The following is a 22272-nucleotide window of genomic DNA, read 5'->3' on the forward strand; positions in this document are numbered from 1 at the left end:
AGTTGAGTGCATGAAGTGTCCTACATTCCACACTTCCATTTTGTTTTTTGGTTAATTGTTAGTTCACCCAAAAATGAAAATGATATCATTAATTACTCGCCCTCATGTCGTTCCACACCTGTAAGACCTGTGTTGATCTTCAGAACACAAATTAAGATATTTTTGATCAAATCCGATGGCTCAGTGAGGCCTCCGTAGACAGCAGTAACACTCCCTTTTTCAGTGCCCAGAAAGCGTATTTAAAACAGTTCATGTGACTACAGTGTTTAAACCTTAATATTATAAAGCGACGAGAATACTTTTTGTGCGCCAAAAATAACAAAATAGCGACTTTATTCCACAATATCCAGTGAAGGGCGATTTCAAAACACTGCTTCATGAAGCTTCGAATCTTTACGAATCATACGTTTTGAATCAGTGATTCGGAGCGCGTATCAAACTGCCAAAGTCACGTGAACTATTGAAGTTTCAAAACACTTATGAAGTAACAAAGCCTCGTTTACTGAAATCATGTTATTTTGGCGCTCTGAACCACTGATTCGAAACAAATGATTCGTAAAGATTCGAAGCTTCATGAAGCAGTGTTTTGAAATCGCCCTTCACTGGATATTGTGGAATAAAGTCGCTATTTTGTTATTTTTGGCGCACAAAAAGTATTCTCATCGCTTTATAATATTAAAGTTGAACCACTGTAGTCACACGAACTGTTTTAAATATGTCTTTAGTAGCTTTCTGCACATTGAAAAAGGGAGTGTTATTGCTGTCTATGGAGGCCTCACTGAGCCATCGGATTTGATCAAAAATATCTTAATTTGTGTTCTGAAGATCAGCGAAGGTCTTACGGATGTGGGACAACATGAGGATGAGTAATAATGATATAATCTTCATTTTTGGGTGAACTAACCCTTTAAAGGCGTCATCCGGGCATTTAAAGTGTACTTTTTCTTTTTAGAATTTTCAGTGTGAACACACGACTCACATTATTTATAATATAAAATGCTATAGCATAGTGCATAAGTGTGTGAATTGGGATGCACCTAGTGTTTTCAAAACAATTAAGCATCATTCCCTTCTCAAATTCTCAGTACCGTAATGCAGTATTTTTTAACGTAAATGTGCTGTTCTGAAAATTTGATTGTGAAAATGCCATAATGCAAAAATAAATATAAACAATGGCCCTTAAATAAGCTTCACATTCTTTGTTTGATATTTAATTAATTTGGGGATAAAAAAAGGAAATTGAACACTGAGTGAACACATCACCAACACCAAGAACTTATGACCAGTGTTGGGGTAATATAATTTTGTACTTTTTTCAAGTAACAAGTAAAGTAACACATTACTTTGTTACTTTTTCAAATAAGTAACGCAAGTTACTTTGTTTCCCCATGTATTGACTGACAGCTCTCCTGTCCCCACATTGAGAGAAATCGTAAGTGCAGAGGTGTTGCGTGTGCTGTGTGAACATGATGGTTATTGTAGTTCTACACTAAATGTGAACATGCATTTACTCATCTCACTTGCACAAAAACTAAGGAGCCCCTAATGGGACATTGTGATGGATACGGGGAGATGGGAGGGGGAAAAATATTTCAATGCTTTTGCGTTCGCCCAAGAAACTTTGTGAGAGTTTGTGAGTGAACGCAAAGTTTCTCGGGAGAAAGCAAAAGCATTGACACATTATTTTTCCTGCCATCTTATATTGTTTTCCACCACAATGTCCCTTTAGCGGCTCCGTACAAAAACTCATAATTAATAAAAACAATAAAATACAAATTCAGAATATTACACAAATTTCCTTCAGCCTGAGGCTCATTCATTTCACTTTTGGAGCGAAAGGGACATTAAATTTGCCAAAAATATAACTTTTTTTATTTTATATAAAAAAATAAAAATAAAAAAACAAGCAAGCCCAGACCAGATCAGGTGTAATGGTAATACAAGTAATGCAATTAGTTACTTTTTTAGGGAGTGTATCAATATTGTAAAGCATTACTTTTAAAAGTAACTTTCCCCAACACTGCTTATGATTGTTAATAAGATACGATTATAGCCTATCTATATTGTTATATAGAAACATAAATGATTTTGAAGTTTATTTTTTGCCTTTTATTCCAAATTTTGATTTTTTCAGTGTTAAATGTGACATTAGCATCTTAGCGTCTTTACACAACACCATTTTCAACTAAAAACTTTTTATGCGTTTTGGCCATTCATTTACACAACACTGTTTTGAGGGCCTGAAAATGCAAACTTTTGAAAAAGGGATTCACAGTGCATGTTTTTGAGAATGATATCGTTATCATCTCCGTGTAAACTACAAAAACCAGTCTGTGAAAACGATGACGTCATGCGCATGCGTATTACGTGTTCAGTCGCGCGTAGTGTTTCTTTACAAAGTCACGTCGCCAACTACTGGCCTGGCAGCAAAATACAGTGTTTTTAGTTGTTAGTTCGACGATCCGTGTGAACGAAGATCGTTTTGACAATGTTGTCTGTATGCGAAAAACGCAAAGGACAAACTTTTCCGTTTTTAGTACTTTGTTGTCGTGTAAACGTACCCTAAGTCACCTCCAATCAGCATAAATCTCATGTTCACTGCCATGAATTTTATAAGCCTATTACAGGCCACATAAAATATTTCTGATTTGTTGGTAAAATGTGATACTGGATTCCTCAAATATAATTGAAACACTTTCTTATTTATGTTTATAGTTTTCTCACTATAAATAAGTTCCAATAAACTTTTAACAGACTCAACATCAATAGCCTTGAAATGTCTAATACAATCTCAAGACAGAAACTGACAACATGCACTTGGATGTTCCCCTCACAATACAGACTTCAACATCTGTGTGTAATTACTAACCCACCTATTTCCTGCCTTTATATTCTGAACACATGCAGATGTGTTGTTTTGTGCTTTTGTCTCTTATAATCCACCATCATTAGTCTGATGTTTAACCATTAGCAGCTCATGATGGTTGATGCTGTTGTTTCAGAATTGTCATGCCACCATTAATTGTCCTTTGTTTCACAACTGAGCAGCCTGTACATGTTAGACGCTGAGAGTTACAGTATCACATTTACTCAGTTTTGGGGAACATGTTGAAAACATCAAGATTTTTAAACCCTGATCTTGTTGATGCTAGGCCTAATTTGCAGCAGGGCGCAGACAGATGCATTGTTCCTTTTAGTGCCCATTCTGAACACAAAACATTCATCTGTAACAGGACATGTAGGGCGTCTGACCTCATCTGCCCTGAGGATTCATGAAGTATAGGTATTTCAAGGTTTATATTTCACAGTTTAGGTTAAAATATTAAAATGAGAGAAATTAAAGTCACCATGAAACCAAAATTGACAATTCCTATTTTTTATGGAATATTGCAGTTTATTATGATTTATTTGTGCATTATTATTTGATTTTTTTTATTCATGTGCCTCATAATCTTAAATTCCCCTTCCTCTTCTCTGATGACATGTTTACTGGCTTGAGGGCGGGGCAACCTGTCACTCAGATGAGATTGACCAATAGCAAACGACAACCGTTCAGTCTATTCCCCATGGACAAAATCAAGCCCCGCCCTACATTGTTTCTTGTTTGAGAAGCTGTTTCACTTGGATATACATCACAATAGGGAAGAAAAGACTATCACAACTTCTGTTTTATGGCGACTTTAAATGGAAATGTCAAACAATTTCGAAACAATTTGTATGACGGAGTCAGCATATCATGGTTATGAAAATATAAGCACAATTTCTTAAAATTATTTTAGAAATGGTAAATCTCACCAGAGCCTGTGAGCTTGATGAACTCGGAGCAGGTGAAATACAGAAAGAGGACCTTCAGGATGAAGGCTGTCTTTGATTTTGCCTGATTTCGTTTTCATATATTAACAGAGTTGACAAAAAGATAGGACACTTCTGTAGCCTATTTTTTCTATTAAAAACATTTTACTTTGTCTGTTTGTCTGATTTGTCGTCTGATGACAGGTAGTTTTAGGGTAATAAGTGATAATATTAAGTAATAATTTTGATGAAGAAAAGGAAAATGTGATTGTCCAACAAATGTCATTCTCTCATCAATACAGACATAAAAGTAGTAGTATTCAGTTTTGTCTATAATATATACATATTTACAACATACAAAATACTCTTTACATATTATACAATATTTGGAATATCAATTAAAGATCCTATTAAATATAAACATTGGAAATTCTGTTGCCAAAATATTGCACGAATATTTCAGGATGGCCTCTGTAGAACTGTCCGAGCAGACGGCGCTTCTCCTTCAAAGAGAGTTTAGTGTTCTCGTGAATAGTTTTTAGTAATGTCCAAAGCTCTTCTCTGGTAGTTTTCTGAACTGTTTCCATGTAATCTTTTCTGGTGAGACGGCGACAGTATGTTGTTCCTACAAGAGGGGAGATTTGAAATTTATTCTCTTGGCAAATAAAGGATCACGCATTAGCAGTGTTTTACTTACAAATACAGCTGGAAAACATTACTAAGATTTCTGGTTATAGTTATTACCTTGATTACCAGGTAAATGAGGTTGTTTCATAAAAATAACTAGCATGAAAAACGTAACGTAAACACTTTTTTCAACATATACTTTTTAGTTTTACCTGTGATGAGATCAGGATCTGTTCCTTTGATGATACTGGCCAATTTATCACTTACAAGGTTGTGCAATGTGACGGGAATCTAGGACAAAAAGGCAATCAGATTATTATTACAAACATTTTTAGGGTCCATGCTGTCAGTTTACTTCAGGCACAGAAACACAAGATTTTTTTTAGTGTTAAAAGTCTCTTCTGCTCACCAAGGCTGCGTTTATTTGATCAAAAATACAGTAAAATCAGTAATATTGTAAAATATTATTACAATTTAAAATAACTGTTTTCTATTAGAATATATTTTAAAATGTAATTTATTTCTGTGATGCAAAGCTGAATTTTCAGCATCATTACTCCAGTCTTCAGTGTCACGTGATCCTTCAGAAATCATTCTAATATGCTGATTTGCTACTCATGAAACATTTCTTATCATCATCAATGTTGAAAACAGTTCATATTTCATATTTTTGAGGAAACCGTGATACATTTTTTCCCTTCGATGAATAGAAAGTTCAAAAGAACAGCATTTATTTGAAATAGAAATCTTTCAATGAATTTCTTACTAACACCAAACTAGTGTATATATTATACCATATATGACTAGTTGTATTAGTTAAAGGGTTAGTTCAAACAAAAATGAAATTTCTGTCATTAATTACCCTCATGTCGTTCCAAACCTGTAAGACCTTCATTCATCTCTGGAACACAAATTAAGATATTTTTGATGAAATGCAAGAGGTATATGACTCGTCTCTAGACAGCAAGGTCCAAAAAGGTACTAAAGACATTGTTAAAATAGTCCACGTGACTACAGTGGTTCAACCTTAATTTTATGAAGCGATGAAACTACTTTTTGTGCGCAAAAACAAAACAAAAACATGCTGTTTACGTTCAGAGCTTCCAGGTTCTGTCAGAACGCCGGCTCAGTATTGGCCAACGTTGGTCATGTGAGCAACACGACGCATGCGTGTGATGCTGACACAGGAGCCGGCCAATAATCGAGTCGGCATTCTGACGTAGAACCTGGAAGCGCTGAACGTAAACAGCGTACGAGAATGACACAGAAGAGAAGATATTGTTGAATAAAGTCGTTGTTTTTGTTTTTGCGCACAAAAAGTATTCTCGTCGCTTCATAACCACTGAACCACTGCAGTCACGTCAACTTTTTTAACGATGCCTTTACTTTAGGACCTTTTCTGGACCTTGCTGTCTATGGACCTTGATATCTCTTGGATTTCATCAAAAATATCTTTCTTACAAATATCTTAATTTGTGTTCTGAAGATGAACAAAGGACTTACTGGTTTGGAACGACATGAGGGTGAGTAATTAATGACAGAATTATCATTTTTGGGTGAACTAACCCTTTAACCATTGTGCAAATAGATTGTTTTCGGGTTTTAGAGGTCAGTCTGAGCTCCTGACTCACCTTGAAGAGGTCGTGGTGGTTGTCCATCATGAAAAGTACCAGAAGATCAACCTTCCCCTTGGCTAGTTTAGTTCCATACACAATGGCACTGGAGAACGCCCTCTTTACTGCCATTCTGTTCTCTATCTACAGAACAAAACAAACAAACAAACAGCTTGTCAATTGTCTGTACAGATGTAGGAATGGTATTCATGTAGGTGTAAAAAGTAGAAAAGAGAATTCAGTGTCTTTTCACTAGCATGGCAACTGCAAATCACTTCAGTTTCCATGTTTTTTAACAATGACACTTTTGTGTGATGTCAACACTGCCATACTGTGCACTGGCCTAATTTAGCAGCAAGCATGCTGGACGATCGACATCAATTCCAGTAAGGGCAATTTTTCCCACATTTTTTTATACATAATTGAGTTACATAATCATAAAACACAGTCTAGGGGTGGGTGATATGACCAAAATTTTATATCACGATATGAGTAATTTTATTTTTATGATAACGGTATATATCACAATATAGTTATTTTTGCTTTAAATAAGGTTTTTATGATATCAAATAGTTTGATACTAATGAAATTTCACAATTCTTGTCACCAATTTCAATATTACAATAAACTAATACTAGCCAAGCTTACAAAAGACAAGTATATAGTCAGTGATAAAATAAGAACAAAGAAACTAATTACAAACAATAGGACAACAAACTACAATAGGACAAAGACACAAATGAAATAGGCCTACCTGAAAAACTTCAATCACTAGAAATAAGAAATACAAAAGTGATTCAGTCAAGAGCAGTGAGAGATTTTCTCTCTTTTGCTGTTTGATTAACACAGACGACAGAAGGTATATTAGGCTGCCGTCACTTCAAGATCAAATGCATGGATCCAATATACTGTTACACATGCGTTTTCTTTCTCAACTGTTTATGTTCACATAAGACATAAATGGCTGTGTTTACAAGGATACTTGCAAAGACGAGCATTTTGACACGCAAATATGTGTATTTAATCATTGAAGCCCAATTATGCGGCAAAAAGAACTCAGTTCAGTACTCGTGCGCTTTATGAGCAGCGACTTTATGTGTGCGCGTCTCTCAGACACCATGTCCTAACTTTACGACGCCGCGACACGCAATAAAAGGTATCTTTTCCATGATAATCAGAGTTTTTGTCCTAACTAGCCACAATGGCGACACGCAATGATTCTATTTCAGAAACGGTTTCTATTTTTCTGCGTGTCGCGGCTGGAACAAAGTATGGCAATGATAATCTCTGGTACTGTTTATGTGCTTTATTTAATGTTAAAAGTGTCTAATGTGAGTTTGAATATCATTTTGTGTGTCTTTTATAGCCATACTGAAAGCAACAATGGACAATTCACCTCAGATCTTCAAAATAAATTATAGAAAACAAGAATGTTCAAACTGTTCAAATTGTGAACAGTCAAGTGTATTCTATGACAAAGATTGTTTCAGTAACTCAGTATGTATTTTTAATAATGTTAAAATGGTGTAATATTCATGAATTTGAATATGTACTTATCCATTTCGTTGCGAGTAGCAGGAACTTGCCGAGAGAGCCCGCCCATGTGCTCTTCTGATTGGCTGTGGTCTTTGATTGACTTTATCGCATCTCATAGTCGCGTTGCGTCTGGTGTGGACAGACAAATTGTTTTTCGCTGGAATCGCATTGCGTCTGGTTAGGACACAGTGTCACACAGCGCTTAGAGCACATATAACGCAATGAGTTCTTTTTCGCTGCTTATTGCGCTTCAACGGTTTAAAATCACTTGTTTTTAAACCACAACGCTTAAAAACGCATGTAAACATGACCTCACATCACGTGAGTGTAACCGCGATAGAGATGATAGTCTAAAATCTCAAAATTTCTACCGGTTAGTCGTGTCTACTGGTATATCGCCCACCACTAACACAGTCAGAGTCAAACTTTAAATCTCTGTCTCCTGATTATTCGTACCTCTTTGTGCAGTTTGATCTCCTGAGGGCCGGCGGCGAGGGCCATAAAGCGCAGTAACCTGCGGAGCTCCTCTCTACTGCGTGAATCCTGCAGCTTCAGACACAACTGAAGAGACTCCAGCGCCTGCTCCTGCTTCCCGTTCACTGCACACAAACACAATAATATAATTTAATAAGCAGTGCAATAATAAAGTGACGAGTAACAGATTTTAAACAACAGTCTAACATTCCAGTGGCCTTCCAGTTGAAAGAGAAGTGTGCTCAATTGTATTGAATATGCACTTGTAGTGTACTTCAAATCTTAAAAGTATATATTTTAAAAAACTGTTATTTAAGATACTCTTAATAAAATAAAATGCCACTTAAAGGGATAGTTCACCCAAAAATGAAAATTCTGTCATGTTCTTAGCCTCAATTTCTTCCAAACCTGTATGAATTTCTTTCTTCTGCTGAACACAAAAGATGGTTACTGACATTCTTCAAAATACCTAACAGTTGTTACATGTTTGGTTTATTTTGTTCATGTTTAAAGTTTGTTTTTGATATGCTTTCACTGTGTTTCTCTGTTCAGTTTCTCTGTCAACGTCCTCATCGTACAACAACACTACTGGTATTTATGAACAAAAGGAGAGCTGATATCTTGCTGATATTCCTTGTAATGTTATTTAAAGTACATTATGATAAATTCTTTGCTTGTTACATATACTTGCAACATTTCAGCCGCAAATAAATTATAAATGTTAGCTAGATTATGTTTATTACCTGTCTAGTGTTGTGTGTTGAAATATAATAAAATAATGGTTTGTATTTTAAAAAACATCTATCGCGCTTTGTTATGTGTAGTGAGTTGGCTCACGTATGTTTCGCGGTTCAAAACTTCCGTTAAGGGAACATAGTGAGCATAGATGCTCCCTGGTTTTCACTGTGCATTGTGGGACTTTTTAGGGAGCGAAAGGTTCAGTGCCCTGGAAGGATTCTGCGATTGAGACGGCCCTTAAAATGGCCGACTCCCTGATCAGTGCCCTGACTACTGAACTAGGGAGCTGACTGAGACACACCCTGAGTCTTCTTTGTTAATCTCCCAGTGTGTTAATTCGTTCAGTTCTCTCAGTTTCCCCACATGTCTGTACCCTTGGTTACTGATTTGATTAGAGTCCTGGTTTCAGGTGTGTCTTGTTAATTAGTCCTCTTTGTTTGCCACATGTATATATACCCTTTGTTCTCGCTCAGTCTGGGTCAGTTCTCGTTGATTGTTACATGGTTTACGGTCTTCCTTGTTACCGAGTGTTTGATGATTAAAGTCTGCCTTCTATAATTCTTCCTCGTCATGTGCATTTCTAAGAACCACGTTATGTAACACCACTGACTTCCAGGCGTGGACTGACATGAGGGTGAGTAAATGATGACAGTATTTTCATTTTTGGGTGAACTATCAGTCACTTTCATGACTGTTTCTTAAACTTAAGTAACCGTTTACAAAGTGAACTTAATGTCAAATTAAAAGTTTGACTTGAAAGTACATTTAAATCATTGTTTTATTAGTCATGATAATTTGTCACGATTTAAAGAAGTACACTTACTTTGATGACAAATTTTTACTGTAATGTTATTCAGTATTACATTTAAATATTTTAAATGTACTAAATTGCAACATCATCAACACAAATGTGTAATTACAAATATATTTAAAGTTAATAGAAACTACATTAAAGTATATTTTAGTCTACATAAATGCTTGTCAGTACACTTTAACCATATTTCAAAGACAATAGAATTATGAAATTACATATAAAGATGTACTTAACTAGGTCAAAAAAGCACTCTTAAGTTCAACTAACTGCATTTAATATAAATTTAAATTGTAATACATTTGCATTTCATTGCAATTAACAAAAAACATTACATTAAGTATATTTTTTGCATAAGTATGCTAAAGTGTACTTCTTTTTCACAAGGGCCACTAGTAAGCCACATTTCATTTAATATAAAAGTCAAGTCAAGCTAACATATACTGGACTGATGTCTTACCAAGCAGCTCGGAGACGCCTGAGTGGATGTCAAAGACGTGGTTGCTGAGCAGCGGTGGGTATTCAGACTGGCCGTAGTGCTGAACAAGGACTCCGTAGAGGAGCTGCTTGTACTGGGACGTCTCCTCTGCACACTTGGCCAGCCCTCGGCTCACATCCACCACCAACTGATCCGGAAGAAACTCCAGACAGTCCACAGCTGCTGACAACCAGCTATCTGCTCTGTTAAAGCGATAAAGATGGAAAGAAAATGATGGCAAAATCAGATACAGTACACAAATCCAATTAAAAGGCCAGCCAGCCTAACATATACAACACTTTAAAGGCAAAGACAGAATAAATGAGAAGATATAGTATTATTAAGTATATAGTTTTATAAGATTTGTGGATACCCGATTTCATGTCTCCACAAAGTGTCAGTTAATTATTATCCTAAGTATATACAAATGATATTCATTTAAAATACGCATATAGCTTACTATATAATGCGTAAGAAAACAAATTAGTGCATCATAAAACCAATTGAACGTAATTTCTTACACTTGATCAACTGTTAATTAATACATAATAATTATAATAGCCTATTCATTGAACATCATTAATTTGTTTTATTTATAACTGAAATATTTGGACCTTTATCACTTAATTTAACACATAATTACATTAAAGATGATTGTGTATATACGTAGGGTAAGTGCAAATGTGTGTATAAACTAAGCTATCAGGCTAATCGGGTATCTGTACGCTATGCTAGTACATAAGCAAACTAATACAGACATAACGGTCATTATTACGTAGTTGAAACAGCATTTATCATAACGTGATTTTGTAGGAATTGTAATCAGGCACTAAAGAGAGTGCCTATTAAAAGCCATTTGAACCAATGGGATCGCTTGGGGTCCTAAAGGAGACCCGATTTGTCACTACACTGGCTCTGGTTAACGTAAAGTTTGTTGTCGACCATGAGGCAAACCTACATAAAATAATCTGTTATTTATTGGTCCTTCCGCTCTGATAACACATTCTTTATGTATGTTAGCACCTGTGCCTTGAACCACATTTCTTCCGCGCAGAGGAGCAGAGCCGAAACACAACAACCACAACAATGCTCTTCCGCAAGACGCATGTAGTTTTATTGTTTAACTGCTAGAGGGCCATAGTGTAGCTTTCACTACAATGAACAGCTTTCCACAATCAACAGTTTCATAGTGTAGCTTTAATTATATAGATTTAAATACTTTATATATCCTCCTGAGTCTACAAAACCTGTCTGATTCAACATTGAGGTTATAGTCTGCTTCATAACTTCAATGTTTATAGTGAGGGACAAGAAAAATTATGTTTAAACTGAACACTTTTGCATTGTGGTGTGGCAAACACAACTCGTATTCCCTTCATAAAACGTAAATTCTTGTTTTGTCATTTACTGTAACACTAAAACACCCAGAAAAATGGAAATAATCAGCATACTGAGCTTCGCTGAAGGCCTTCAGGATCTCACGGTCCAGGTAGCTGCTGGTGTAGAGCAGGTCTGGGTCGCTGTCCATGCTGTGAAGGGGCGGACGAGGGCTCTCTTGGCCCTCCAACAGGCTCTCCAGAAGCGGCAGTTCAATCAACTGCAGGAGCCTTAGTACCGTCTCCTGCCGCCATATCTCATCCATCACTGACACAGACAGTCACGACACATTTAAGCTTTAATACTTTAACTTAATAAAACATCCAATGTATTCTTGCAATCATTTCTTTTAGCATTATTAAATAATACAATGTTAAAAATCACTGAGATATATATATATTACTGATTTGGGGTGTTTACACAAATGTCAAATTTTAAATGTGAAATTGTGTTTCATGACATTAGATATTTATTTCCAATGAAAACCTACACTCCTGTGATAACCCCAGATTCATCATCTGTGGTGTGATGGTTGTGTTCATGTTCAGATTTCCTAAAACATCCTCCAGAGATTTTTCCGTTTTGACAGGCGAGTTGTTTGAATTCACAGAATCCTCTTTCCTGAAGAAAAAAAAAAACAGGCAATAATATGTATATATGAAGAACTAAACTGAACAAGTTTCATGCATTCTTGTAGGAATCACCAAGGCTGCATCCAAAATCACATACTTCTCTACTATATAGTAGGCGGAAAACAGTATGTGACAAAAGATGTCTGAATTCACAGTACTAATAAGAGTCGGCAAAAAGTACCTGGATGACCTACTACTTCCAGCGAGATTCTGAAGTGTGCATACCATGAACACTTTACTATCCCATGAGGCCACGGAAGAAGATTTGTGAATGGCAGTGAAGCAACGCAACTGACATTGGTAGGTCACATGATTATGACAACATGATGAATGTAGTACGCCCTGATTACCTCCATACTAAACACACTTATCCTATATAGAACATAGTTTTTTAGCACTCACAAAGTAGTAGTTATTCAAAATAAGTACCTACTCAAGAGAGTATGTGATTTCGGACACAGCCTATATATGAGCTGTTATCCATGATTCACTGTGATGTTGACATTTCATGGGCATTTCTAGAGAACTGGCTTTTAATAGCAACCTCCGTCGATTTGAGGAATTTAAAATTACATCTCAAAGGAAAAAACAATTCAGGGAAACACCCAGCATTCTGTAAGATCTCTATGCTTCACGGTGAATAAAGAAACAAAACTAAAGACAAGTAAATGATTAACTAGTTTTGCAAGGTTCTGCAATGCTTCTGTCTTAGTGGGTGATCTACTGTAAGTGGAAAGATGATGCACTTTTCTGCTGTTTTCCATACATCACATATTTCACTGTCACATATTTTCAGATATTGCTTCAAACATATTCTTTAAGTCGTAATTCTGATTTTCTTTCTTCAGTATGAAAGAAAAAAAAATATATAATATTTTTTTCAATGCAATGAAATTACAATGATTGAGAGCTGATGCTTTCAAGCTTCAAAAAGCATGCAAAAGCAGCATAAAAGTATCATAAAATTGGTCATGATTTCATGATATGATTTGTGCATTATAATCCAAGTGTTCTGAAGTCAATCTTTATTCATTGAAATTTTTTAATTTGTCACGTTCCTTAGGAGAAGTAGTGATGCACAATCAATCTTAGTCTAATCTTTTCGGTCATCCAGAATTCAATTGATCCAGTTCACAAAACCAGTATGAATGATTCGTTCACAAATCTGACTTACCTGATTTGGTCATTAAGATTCTGAGGTTAAGAGGTCATTGGAGGGGAAGATATTCTTATAATTTAAAACACTTGTAAAGAGACCAATTTTATGATACTATTTTGGTGTTTTTGCCTCCTTTTAGAAGCTTTTCATTCCCCATTCCTTGCAACTGCATGGAAAAAAGCCAGCACAGTCTTCAAAATTTCCCCTTTTGTGTTTCAAAAAAATAAAGTCCTACAGGTTTGGAATGGGCTGAGGGTGAATGAATGATGACAGAATTGTCTTTCTTTTGCGGCCACAGTATTTAAAGGGTTAGTTCACCCCAAAAATGAAAATTCTGTCATAATTACTCACCCTCATGTCGTTCCAAACCTGTAAGACTTTCGTTCATCTTCAGAACTCAAATGAAGATATTTCTAATGAAATCAGAGAGCTTTCTGTCCCTCCACTGACTGACAGTCTACGCAACTACCACTTTCAAGCCCCATAAAGGTAGTAAAGACATCATTAAAATACTCCATGTGACTCCAGTGGTTTAACATCAATTTTCTGAAGTGACACGAGTGATTTGTTTGTGCAAAAAAACATAATTTACCACTTTATTTACAAAATATTAATCTCTAAAGCACATTCAAGAGAGCACCGCGACACATGCGTGTTGTGTTGACGTGAAAGCAGACGTTGTTACGTGAACATGCGTTGGAGATTAATATTTTGTAAATAAAGTGGTAAATTATGTTTTGTTTTTTTGTTTTTTTATTGAGGTTAAATCACTGGAGTCATGTGGATTACTTTAATGATGTCTTTACTACCTTTTTAGGGCTTGACATTGGTAGTTGCCTAGGTTGTCAATGGAGGGACAGAAAGCTCTCAGATTTCATCCAAAAAAATCCTAATTTGTGTATTTGTGTTCCAAAGATGAATGACAATCTTACGGGTTTGGAACAACATAAGGGTGAGTAAATGATGACAGAATTTTCAGAACAGAAGCACAAGTCTACAAGTTTATTCATTGGGACATATGCAGAAGTAGTTCCACAGAGAGAAGGTGATATGACCCGGGAAAGCAGTGTTGTGAGATACCTACCTTTTGTATGGTGGGCTGTAAGTGTTCCTCTGGTTGCTGAGAGAGTTGTATCCACTCTCAATGGTCTCTGAGCTCGATGTGCTGGGAGTCGGCCTGTTTAGAAACCTGTACAGACTACAGCTGCTGTCCTCAAACTTCGCTTGCCTCTTTTCTTTCCCAAACACCTTAGTGTCCACCGCCTCAAAGACCCTGGCCTCCATGAGGGCCTGGCAGAGGCGAACCGCTTTGGAACGAGGCACTTCGGCATCCCCACAGACTTTGCTCTGAATGATGTGAGCCAGAACCACATCCACGGCTTCAGACCCCAGAAAGCAGTCATGGTAAATTTTCAGATTGTGGCGTCTCCTCTTCACCTCCACCTGAGTCTGAAGGTTGTTGATGATGTTAGTCCAGATATACGTGGCTCGGAATGGCTTCCCAGCCATCCCTGTGTCTGTTGAGAGATGGACTGGATGAGAAACGCCAAAATTATGATCTCAACCTTCATTCCTGGGTTTCTGATTTCCCAAACATTAAATAAGTCTAGCTTTTAACTGAAAGGACACACATTTTGGAATATTTAAGAGGGATAGTTCACCCAAAAATGGCTACCGTCAACTGTCTGGTTACCAACATTCTTCAAAATATCATCTTTTGTGTTCAACAGAAGAAAGAAACTCATACAGGTTTGGAACAACTTGAGTAAATGATGACAGAATTTTAATTTTTGGGTGAACTATCGAATAGGTTTAAGGCCAATTTATAACAATAACTATATAAGCATCCACACCAATGCATGATAACATTCTGTTTATTATAATATTGTGCTGCAATTATATCGTCTGCCTCTTTAAATGCTCAAGCTCTTTAAAGCAGAATGAAGTCTGATTGGCTGTCAATGTTTTTATTATTCATTAGCTGGTAAAAACGTGATTCCAATGATATTGTTCCTCTGTCATTATCGTTATATTTGTGGTGTGGACTTACCTATTCTCATTGAATTAGGATAATTATTAAACTTTATAGTTATCATTATCATTACAGTCATCGTCCTTGGTCATCCTTAAAAACGGTCCCATAATGCTTTAGATTGATTGGAAGTTTCTTTACATATGTAACATCATGTATCACAGTGGACGCAAACTAGACATTATATGCCAATATTGATGAGTTTTGCACTTTAATGCAGGTTGAAATCAATTATAACAATAAATTACACACACACTTTGGCACTGTCTGTTAATACTGGAATAAGTCTACAAAAGGAAGCACCTCAGACTTGAAACTGGACCAAGAGTTTCAGTTTACCCATATTTAATTTCGGCACTTTATCATTATAATCAACATGACAGTTGCAGAACATTACGTTTCTCATATTTTTCTCTCACGGGTGTAATGCTGGACTAAAGTGAAAGCTTTTACAGATCCATCTTCCAACACACAGAGCATCTGCTGCCAAGATCAATACCTCACAAGCCTTATAAATGACACCGGGGGAGGTTGATCATCTCTCGCAAGAAGTGTTTGCTGCAGAATTTTATGTGCAGCCCTGAGGTAATGATGAAGCTCTAAATTACCCATTAGGGATCAGAATATTTACTAGGGGTGGCTAGAAACCTACAGGATGACTGTTGTGATTACATAGAGATTCCCCTCTCACACACACACACACACACACCTAGTCTTCAATGAAGGCTCGAGTGAACAACAGCTGGCTGCAATATAAACGATTCTCTCTAGAAACAGCGGTTCAAGAGCTTTCCTGGGAAGTCTGGGATGCAACAAACAGCAACTAGGTTTGTGAATATAGTCATTGTTTGCCCTTGTGAAAAAGAAGCATACTTTAGCATATTATTGAAAAGAGCACTCATCACAGAAACAATAAAAGAATATGCAAGAAACCATTGTTTTCTGAAACTTAACTGCATGTTTTTTACAATTTAATGAAAATGTATTATAGTTTACATTTATATGAGTGCTTTTTTGACCCACTTAAAGGATTAGTTCACTTTAAAATGAAAATTACCCCAAGCTTTACTCACCCTCAAGCCATCCTAGGTGTATTTGACTTTCTTCTTTCTGATGAACACAATCCGAGTTATATTAATAAATATCCTGACGCGTTCAGGCTTTATAATGGCAGTGAACGGGACCAACGAGTTTGAAGCCCAAGAAAGCACATCCATCCATCATAAACGTATTCCACACGGCCCGGGAGGGTTAATAAAGGCCTTCTATGCATTTGTGTAAGAAAAATATCTATATTTAACATGTCATGAAGTAAAATATCTAGCTTCTGCCAGACCGCCTTCCGTATTCAACTTACGAAGTATAATGCCACTCTCTTACGCTATGTCCTACACCTTCCCTTTTCAACTTACGGAAAAAAAGCGTAACTGACGCGACATCAGTTACGCTTTTTTCGTTAGTTTAATATGGAAGGCAGTCTGGCAGAAGCTAGATATTTAGGGTGAGTAAATTTTGGGGGTAATTTTCATTTTAAAGTGAACTAATCCTTTAAGCAGTTCATCTTTATTTATAATTTCATAATTACTTTTATTGTCTTTGAAATATGCTGAAATTGTACTGCCAAATGTACTGACAAGCATTTATGGTAAACTAAAATATACTTTAATGTCATTTCTATTGAAACTTGTGTCATGTTAAATGTAATATTGAACACACTACAGTTAAAATTTAATTCAACACTTTACACATGCTTTAGTATGTTAGTCAACACATCAAAATAAGTGTACTTTTTGAAAGCATGACAAAAGATTATTAAAACATGCTTTAAAATGTACTTCATTGTAATTTGACATTATTACTAAGTGCACTTTTAGCTCTCTTTAAGTACACTTAAGTGGCCTTTTATTTCATTAATATTATATGATCTACAAGTACAGTTTTTAAGATTTGAAGTATACTAGATGCATTTCTTTTTCACAAGGGTGAGCACCACTGTTTTTATGCTTAACAAGCAAATGTACAAATCTGGACAAGCAAGTCAGAAACTAAAAAACTCATTCAGTTTCTCCCCAACTAGCTAGGTTTGACTAAACTCATCAGATGCATCAATAATGCATAATCCCTCCATGATCTGATAAACCAGTTGAAAAGGTAATTTCCTTGTTATGTTCGCGTCACGTAGGCTTTAGTTCATTTGCATGCCACTAGTTAAACAACTTGCTGAGATTTTAATGTTAAGTCAACCATTAGAAAATATTTAATCCTTATAAATGTCACTGAACCTTACAAAAAACACTATGGTGACACATAAATGGTATGGAAAGGTTAAATATGGAAAGTTGGTTCTTAACACAATGTCATGTGTAACTCCAAAGTGCTTCAAAGAACAGCAGAGAATTACCATGGTATGTCCACAATGCTCAAACATGGTCATGTCATGATACTTTTTTGTTAATTTGTTAGTTTGCATGAATAAGCAGTATCATAATGCTTCTCTGAGATCTGAAGAACATGCATTAGGGGACAGTAGAGGATTCACCATGGTGTTTGTCCCCATGGACAGAAGGCATCTGATGGGATTTCACTCCTCTCGTGATGGGCAGTGTTTGCCCAACACTCAGATAAATAATCCCAGAGGGAGAAGAACACCTAATGATGGCACATCTACACTATTATTATGTCACAAAACACGTTGAAAACAATTTGGCGCAAACACAATCTCTAATAATTTGTCTTAAGTGTATAAGAGCTCTAGTCTGTCAAGCACAGACAAGCCAAACCTTTACCCTCTGGCTACAGTAAATGCAAATCATTTAAATGAAAACATTTGCCAGCTAAACCTTCTTAAATGTATAGGACCACCTGTTTAAACTGCCTAAATTCACTTTAGCTTTTAAATTGAATACGTCAGAAAAAAAAAAGCAAAAGCATTCAGACATAAAATGCAATCATATGCACACTATTTTAATATTAACTTTAGCATTTACATTTTATTTACGTTTGATCAATAAACTAAATAGTCGCATCACTCACAGCATTAAAATTGAAAAGGCACAAAGCACAATATAACTTAAATAAAATCAAAACAGCCAGTTGTAGACGCAGAAACCTACCTGGAGGTCTGTGCATGTGATGTCTGTAGTTCAGGTTAAAGCTGGTTGTCTCGCGTCGTTGTTGTATTTATGTAAGGCATCTCCTTTTAGTCTCGCGCTGTAAATAATGTTCACTCTCGCGCGCTCTGAACTCATCTACACACAGCGCACAGCAGCCCGCGCGCTCTCTCACACCCTCGTCATGACGTCATGAGGGCAGTCGACAGATCATTAGCATTATAATGATTTCATTTACGCTATAGCAGTCGCCGAAACTTGCAAATGATAAACAAGCACCACTAAATGTAAATAATGCGGTTATAAAGACAAAAAGAACTTATTTCGGTTCTTTACAGTTTATTTTAGAGATGTTACGATTCTATCGACAAGAAATTTCGATAGAAACCATAGTTCCCGCCAAAATACCTCAGACTACATTCGGCGATCCTAGTACTGTAAAACTGTGGTATAACCTTTGTAAAAAAAGAAGTTTGCTTAATTTTATTGAACGTACACTTAGTGTTATGCTTTAAAGAAGTACATGTAGGCCTATTTTAATGTCATAGGCCCACTAAAGCACATGCGAAGTAGGCTACTTTTTATAATTTTAAGTTGAACTGTAGCGTGTTATTCGATATTTCACTTAAAGTTAATATATTTTAAATGTACTAAATTGCAACTTCATCGATACAAAGTGTAAGCTAATTACAAATATATTTAAATAGTACAAGTTTCAATAGATATAGACATTGAATTAAAGACATTAGAAGTAATTTTGAAATTACATGTAAATGTAAGCGAGTCAAAAAAAGCACCCAAGTTAAACTAATTGCATTTAATAGGCTTATAAATTTAAAGTAGGCCAATATTACCTTTTCATTTAATTACATGCAAATATGTGTCCGAAAACATTACATTCAGTTCGCAATAGTGTATTTGGTGTCATTGTTACGGTGTAATTATATATTTAAGCACTAAGTAATATTGATTAACAACATGTAGCCTATAGGGTTAGGTTTAGAAATAGGGTTTGGTTTGGGATTAGTTGCAGGTATTATGCATAATTTACTGTTATTACTATAGTAAGTACATGTAACTTGTAACGGGTGTTGTAAAATAAAGTGTTGCCGTATATTCTTTTAAAAGTATATTATTTATTTAATAAGTACTCTTTTTAAAAGTATGCTAGTATAGGCTATTACTTTATCACATAAGCACAACTGTCACAAATTTGTTTGAATGAGATCTCATATTATTATTATGATGAAAGGCCTGACCTGGAACCCTTGAAAATTAATTCGATTTAAAAAGAAAAATCAACATATAGGCATAACCTTGATTATCAACCTCGAAAGGTCACATGAAATTCTGTATGAGTCATCTCACTGGAATAAATGTTGGTGTTTATCAAGACCTTATTAAAACTCTATTTGTTTCGGCTTCTGAACAGAAAGAATTCTGATAACAACAAAGCTCTCACACCATGGTGTATGGTTTTAATGACATTCAATTCTTAGAAAACTTCACTCAAAACACTGAAATCTACTAAACAAGCATTTCATGTTCAAGGAATTCATCCAGGATTTAAGTTACTTGGAAAATCAACAGACTGCAGCTAATAAGGTTCGAGAAATCTGTAATTTGATAGTCATATTTAATGCATCGGTGCATTTAGCAACCTCTGCTTACTATAAAAAACAAGGTAAACTCAGTTCAAGCAGTTATTGAATATGCATTAGTTCGTCCTATACTTCACCCGCCATGTAAATCATTGGCCATGACATCCACATAAAATCCTTCAGATGGAAGTTATGAGGGACGACTTATGAAACTCTGATTGGAATAATGCAAACAGAGCTGAATCCAGCCCGAACGAGAATTCAGTAACAACAATTTGAGAACAGTATGAGGTTGTTGAGCATGCAATTGACAAAGGTCATAAAGCATGCCATGAGAACATGTCATTTTGTTAAATCATTCAGATTAAAAGATTAGGAAGTATTGAGTTTTTACAAACGCTCATTAACAATGGCAGGTATCTTAACCTGACTTTAGTCCCTCAGCATCACAGGAAGAGTCAGATTGGACTGTATTATTAGTATGTAAGTGTCAGTGTTAGTAAAGAAACCGGTTAGACAGGGGGAGGGATGGGATCTATTTACAAAGTCCCACTCTAAGGCTCTTCCTTGGTCACCTTCTCATGATACTTTGTCACAGATTCCAGGCCAAAGGATTGTAAGACAAAATTTGCCTCTCAATGCTAGCTTTCACACTCTTCAGGGGGTCTCATTCACTCCTTTTTCCCAAGTCATTAGCTCTTTTACTGTCCCTCTCGGCCATGGATAACGCTTTTGCATTCCAATACACACAACCAACCACTCTGATTTAAACACATATGCCAGTCAAACATCCACAATATAAATCTTCCATATCTCCATGAGTCATTATACTTCATATAAGCTTCATATTTTGTAATTACCTGGCCCATAAAATCTTTTAAAATACACAAATAAATGGTTTTCCTAATTTCAGATACTACAGAAAACTGTATAATAGTGTAAGAAGGTGGTTGTGAAAGTTTACTTACCTCGTCAGAAGAACAAACAATGAAAAGTTTCCAAAGTTAAGCTCATACTAAATGTGTTAAATTAAAAGTCTATTTAAAGAAAATAAGAGACGCTTCCAACCACAAAAAACACACGTGTGTCATCAGAACTGGTTGTGCCACTTCTGCGTCCTACCCGTGGGCAGTGATGTTGTTGTGTAAACCTGTGTCGTAGGCTAAAGCATTTTCACAGTCCTACAGCTCAGGGCTAAATCATGCTGAAGAACCTGTTGGAAAGGTCACTGTACCTGGCTGTTGTTCCGGTTTTCTTATCAAGAATCCAGAGTCACCTTCCCTTCCTTTAACCTGCCCATCTGAGCCCTGTATGTAGGGTGGTTTATCACCTGGGCTTTATGGGAACACATGAGGGTGTGATAAGCCATGCACTTTAAAAGGGTAGTTAATGATGACCAGGGTGTTACACTCTTTGTCAGAGGGCAGACAGACGGACAGATAGATAGATAGATAGATAGATAGAAGGCAGGCAGGCGGACGGACGGACGGACGGACAGCTAGATAGAAGGCAGGCAGGCAGGCAGACGGACGGATGGACAGATAGATAGATAGATAGAAGACAGGCAGACAGTTGGACGGACGGACGGACGGACAGACAGTTAGATAGATAGATAGATAGATAGATAGACAGAGGGCAGACAGATGGACAGATAGATAGATAGACAGACAGACAGACAGACAGACAGACAGACAGAGGGCAGACAGACGGACAGATAGATAGATAGATAGATAGAAGACAGGCAGACGGTCGGACGGACAGACAGATAGATAGACAGACAGACAGAGGGCAGACAGATGGACAGATAGATAGATAGACAGACAGACAGACAGACAGACAGACAGAGGGCAGACAGACGGACAGATAGATAGATAGATAGATAGATAGATAGATAGATAGATAGATAGATAGATAGAAGACAGGCAGACGGTCGGACGGACAGACAGATAGATAGACAGACAGACAGAGGGCAGACAGACGGACAGATAGATAGATAGATAGATAGATAGAAGACAGGCAGACGGTCGGACGGACAGACAGATAGATAGACAGACAGACAGATAGATAGACAGACAGACAGATAGATAGATAGACAGACAGACAGAGGGCAGACAGATGGACAGATAGATAGATAGATAGAAGACAGGCAGACAGAGGGCAGACAGACGGACAGATAGACGGACGGACAGAAGGCAGATGGATGGACGGACGGACAGACAGACGGACGGACGGACGGATGGACAGATAGACAGACAGACAGACAGACAGACAGATAGATAGATAGATAGATAG

General features: G+C 36.5%; 1 protein-coding gene across 3 annotated transcripts; it reads right to left on the minus strand.

Moving 5' to 3' along the window:
- Positions 1-3360: 3360 nt before the first annotated feature.
- Positions 3361-21495, minus strand: depdc7a (DEP domain containing 7, paralog a). 3 transcript variants are annotated; one of them, XM_051871214.1, is made up of 9 exons: positions 21215-21495; positions 14322-14754; positions 11937-12067; positions 11521-11713; positions 10052-10272; positions 8025-8167; positions 6051-6176; positions 4632-4710; positions 3361-4417 (listed from the first exon to the last, which is right to left on the minus strand). In XM_051871214.1, exons 2-9 carry the CDS (start codon positions 14744-14746, stop codon positions 4203-4205), a joined length of 1533 nt encoding a protein of 510 aa, XP_051727174.1. In that variant the 5' UTR covers positions 14747-14754; positions 21215-21495; the 3' UTR covers positions 3361-4202. The 3 variants fall into 3 exon arrangements, with proteins under 3 accessions (XP_051727174.1, XP_051727173.1, XP_051727172.1); XM_051871213.1 differs by lacking the exon at positions 21215-21495 and adding an exon at positions 20949-21156; XM_051871212.1 differs by lacking the exon at positions 21215-21495 and adding an exon at positions 18383-18538.
- Between the last annotated feature and the right edge of the window lie 777 nt (positions 21496-22272).

Source organism: Ctenopharyngodon idella, chromosome 18 (assembly GCF_019924925.1).
Source record: "Ctenopharyngodon idella isolate HZGC_01 chromosome 18, HZGC01, whole genome shotgun sequence".
In the NCBI taxonomy this organism is placed as follows: domain Eukaryota; kingdom Metazoa; phylum Chordata; class Actinopteri; order Cypriniformes; family Xenocyprididae; genus Ctenopharyngodon; species Ctenopharyngodon idella.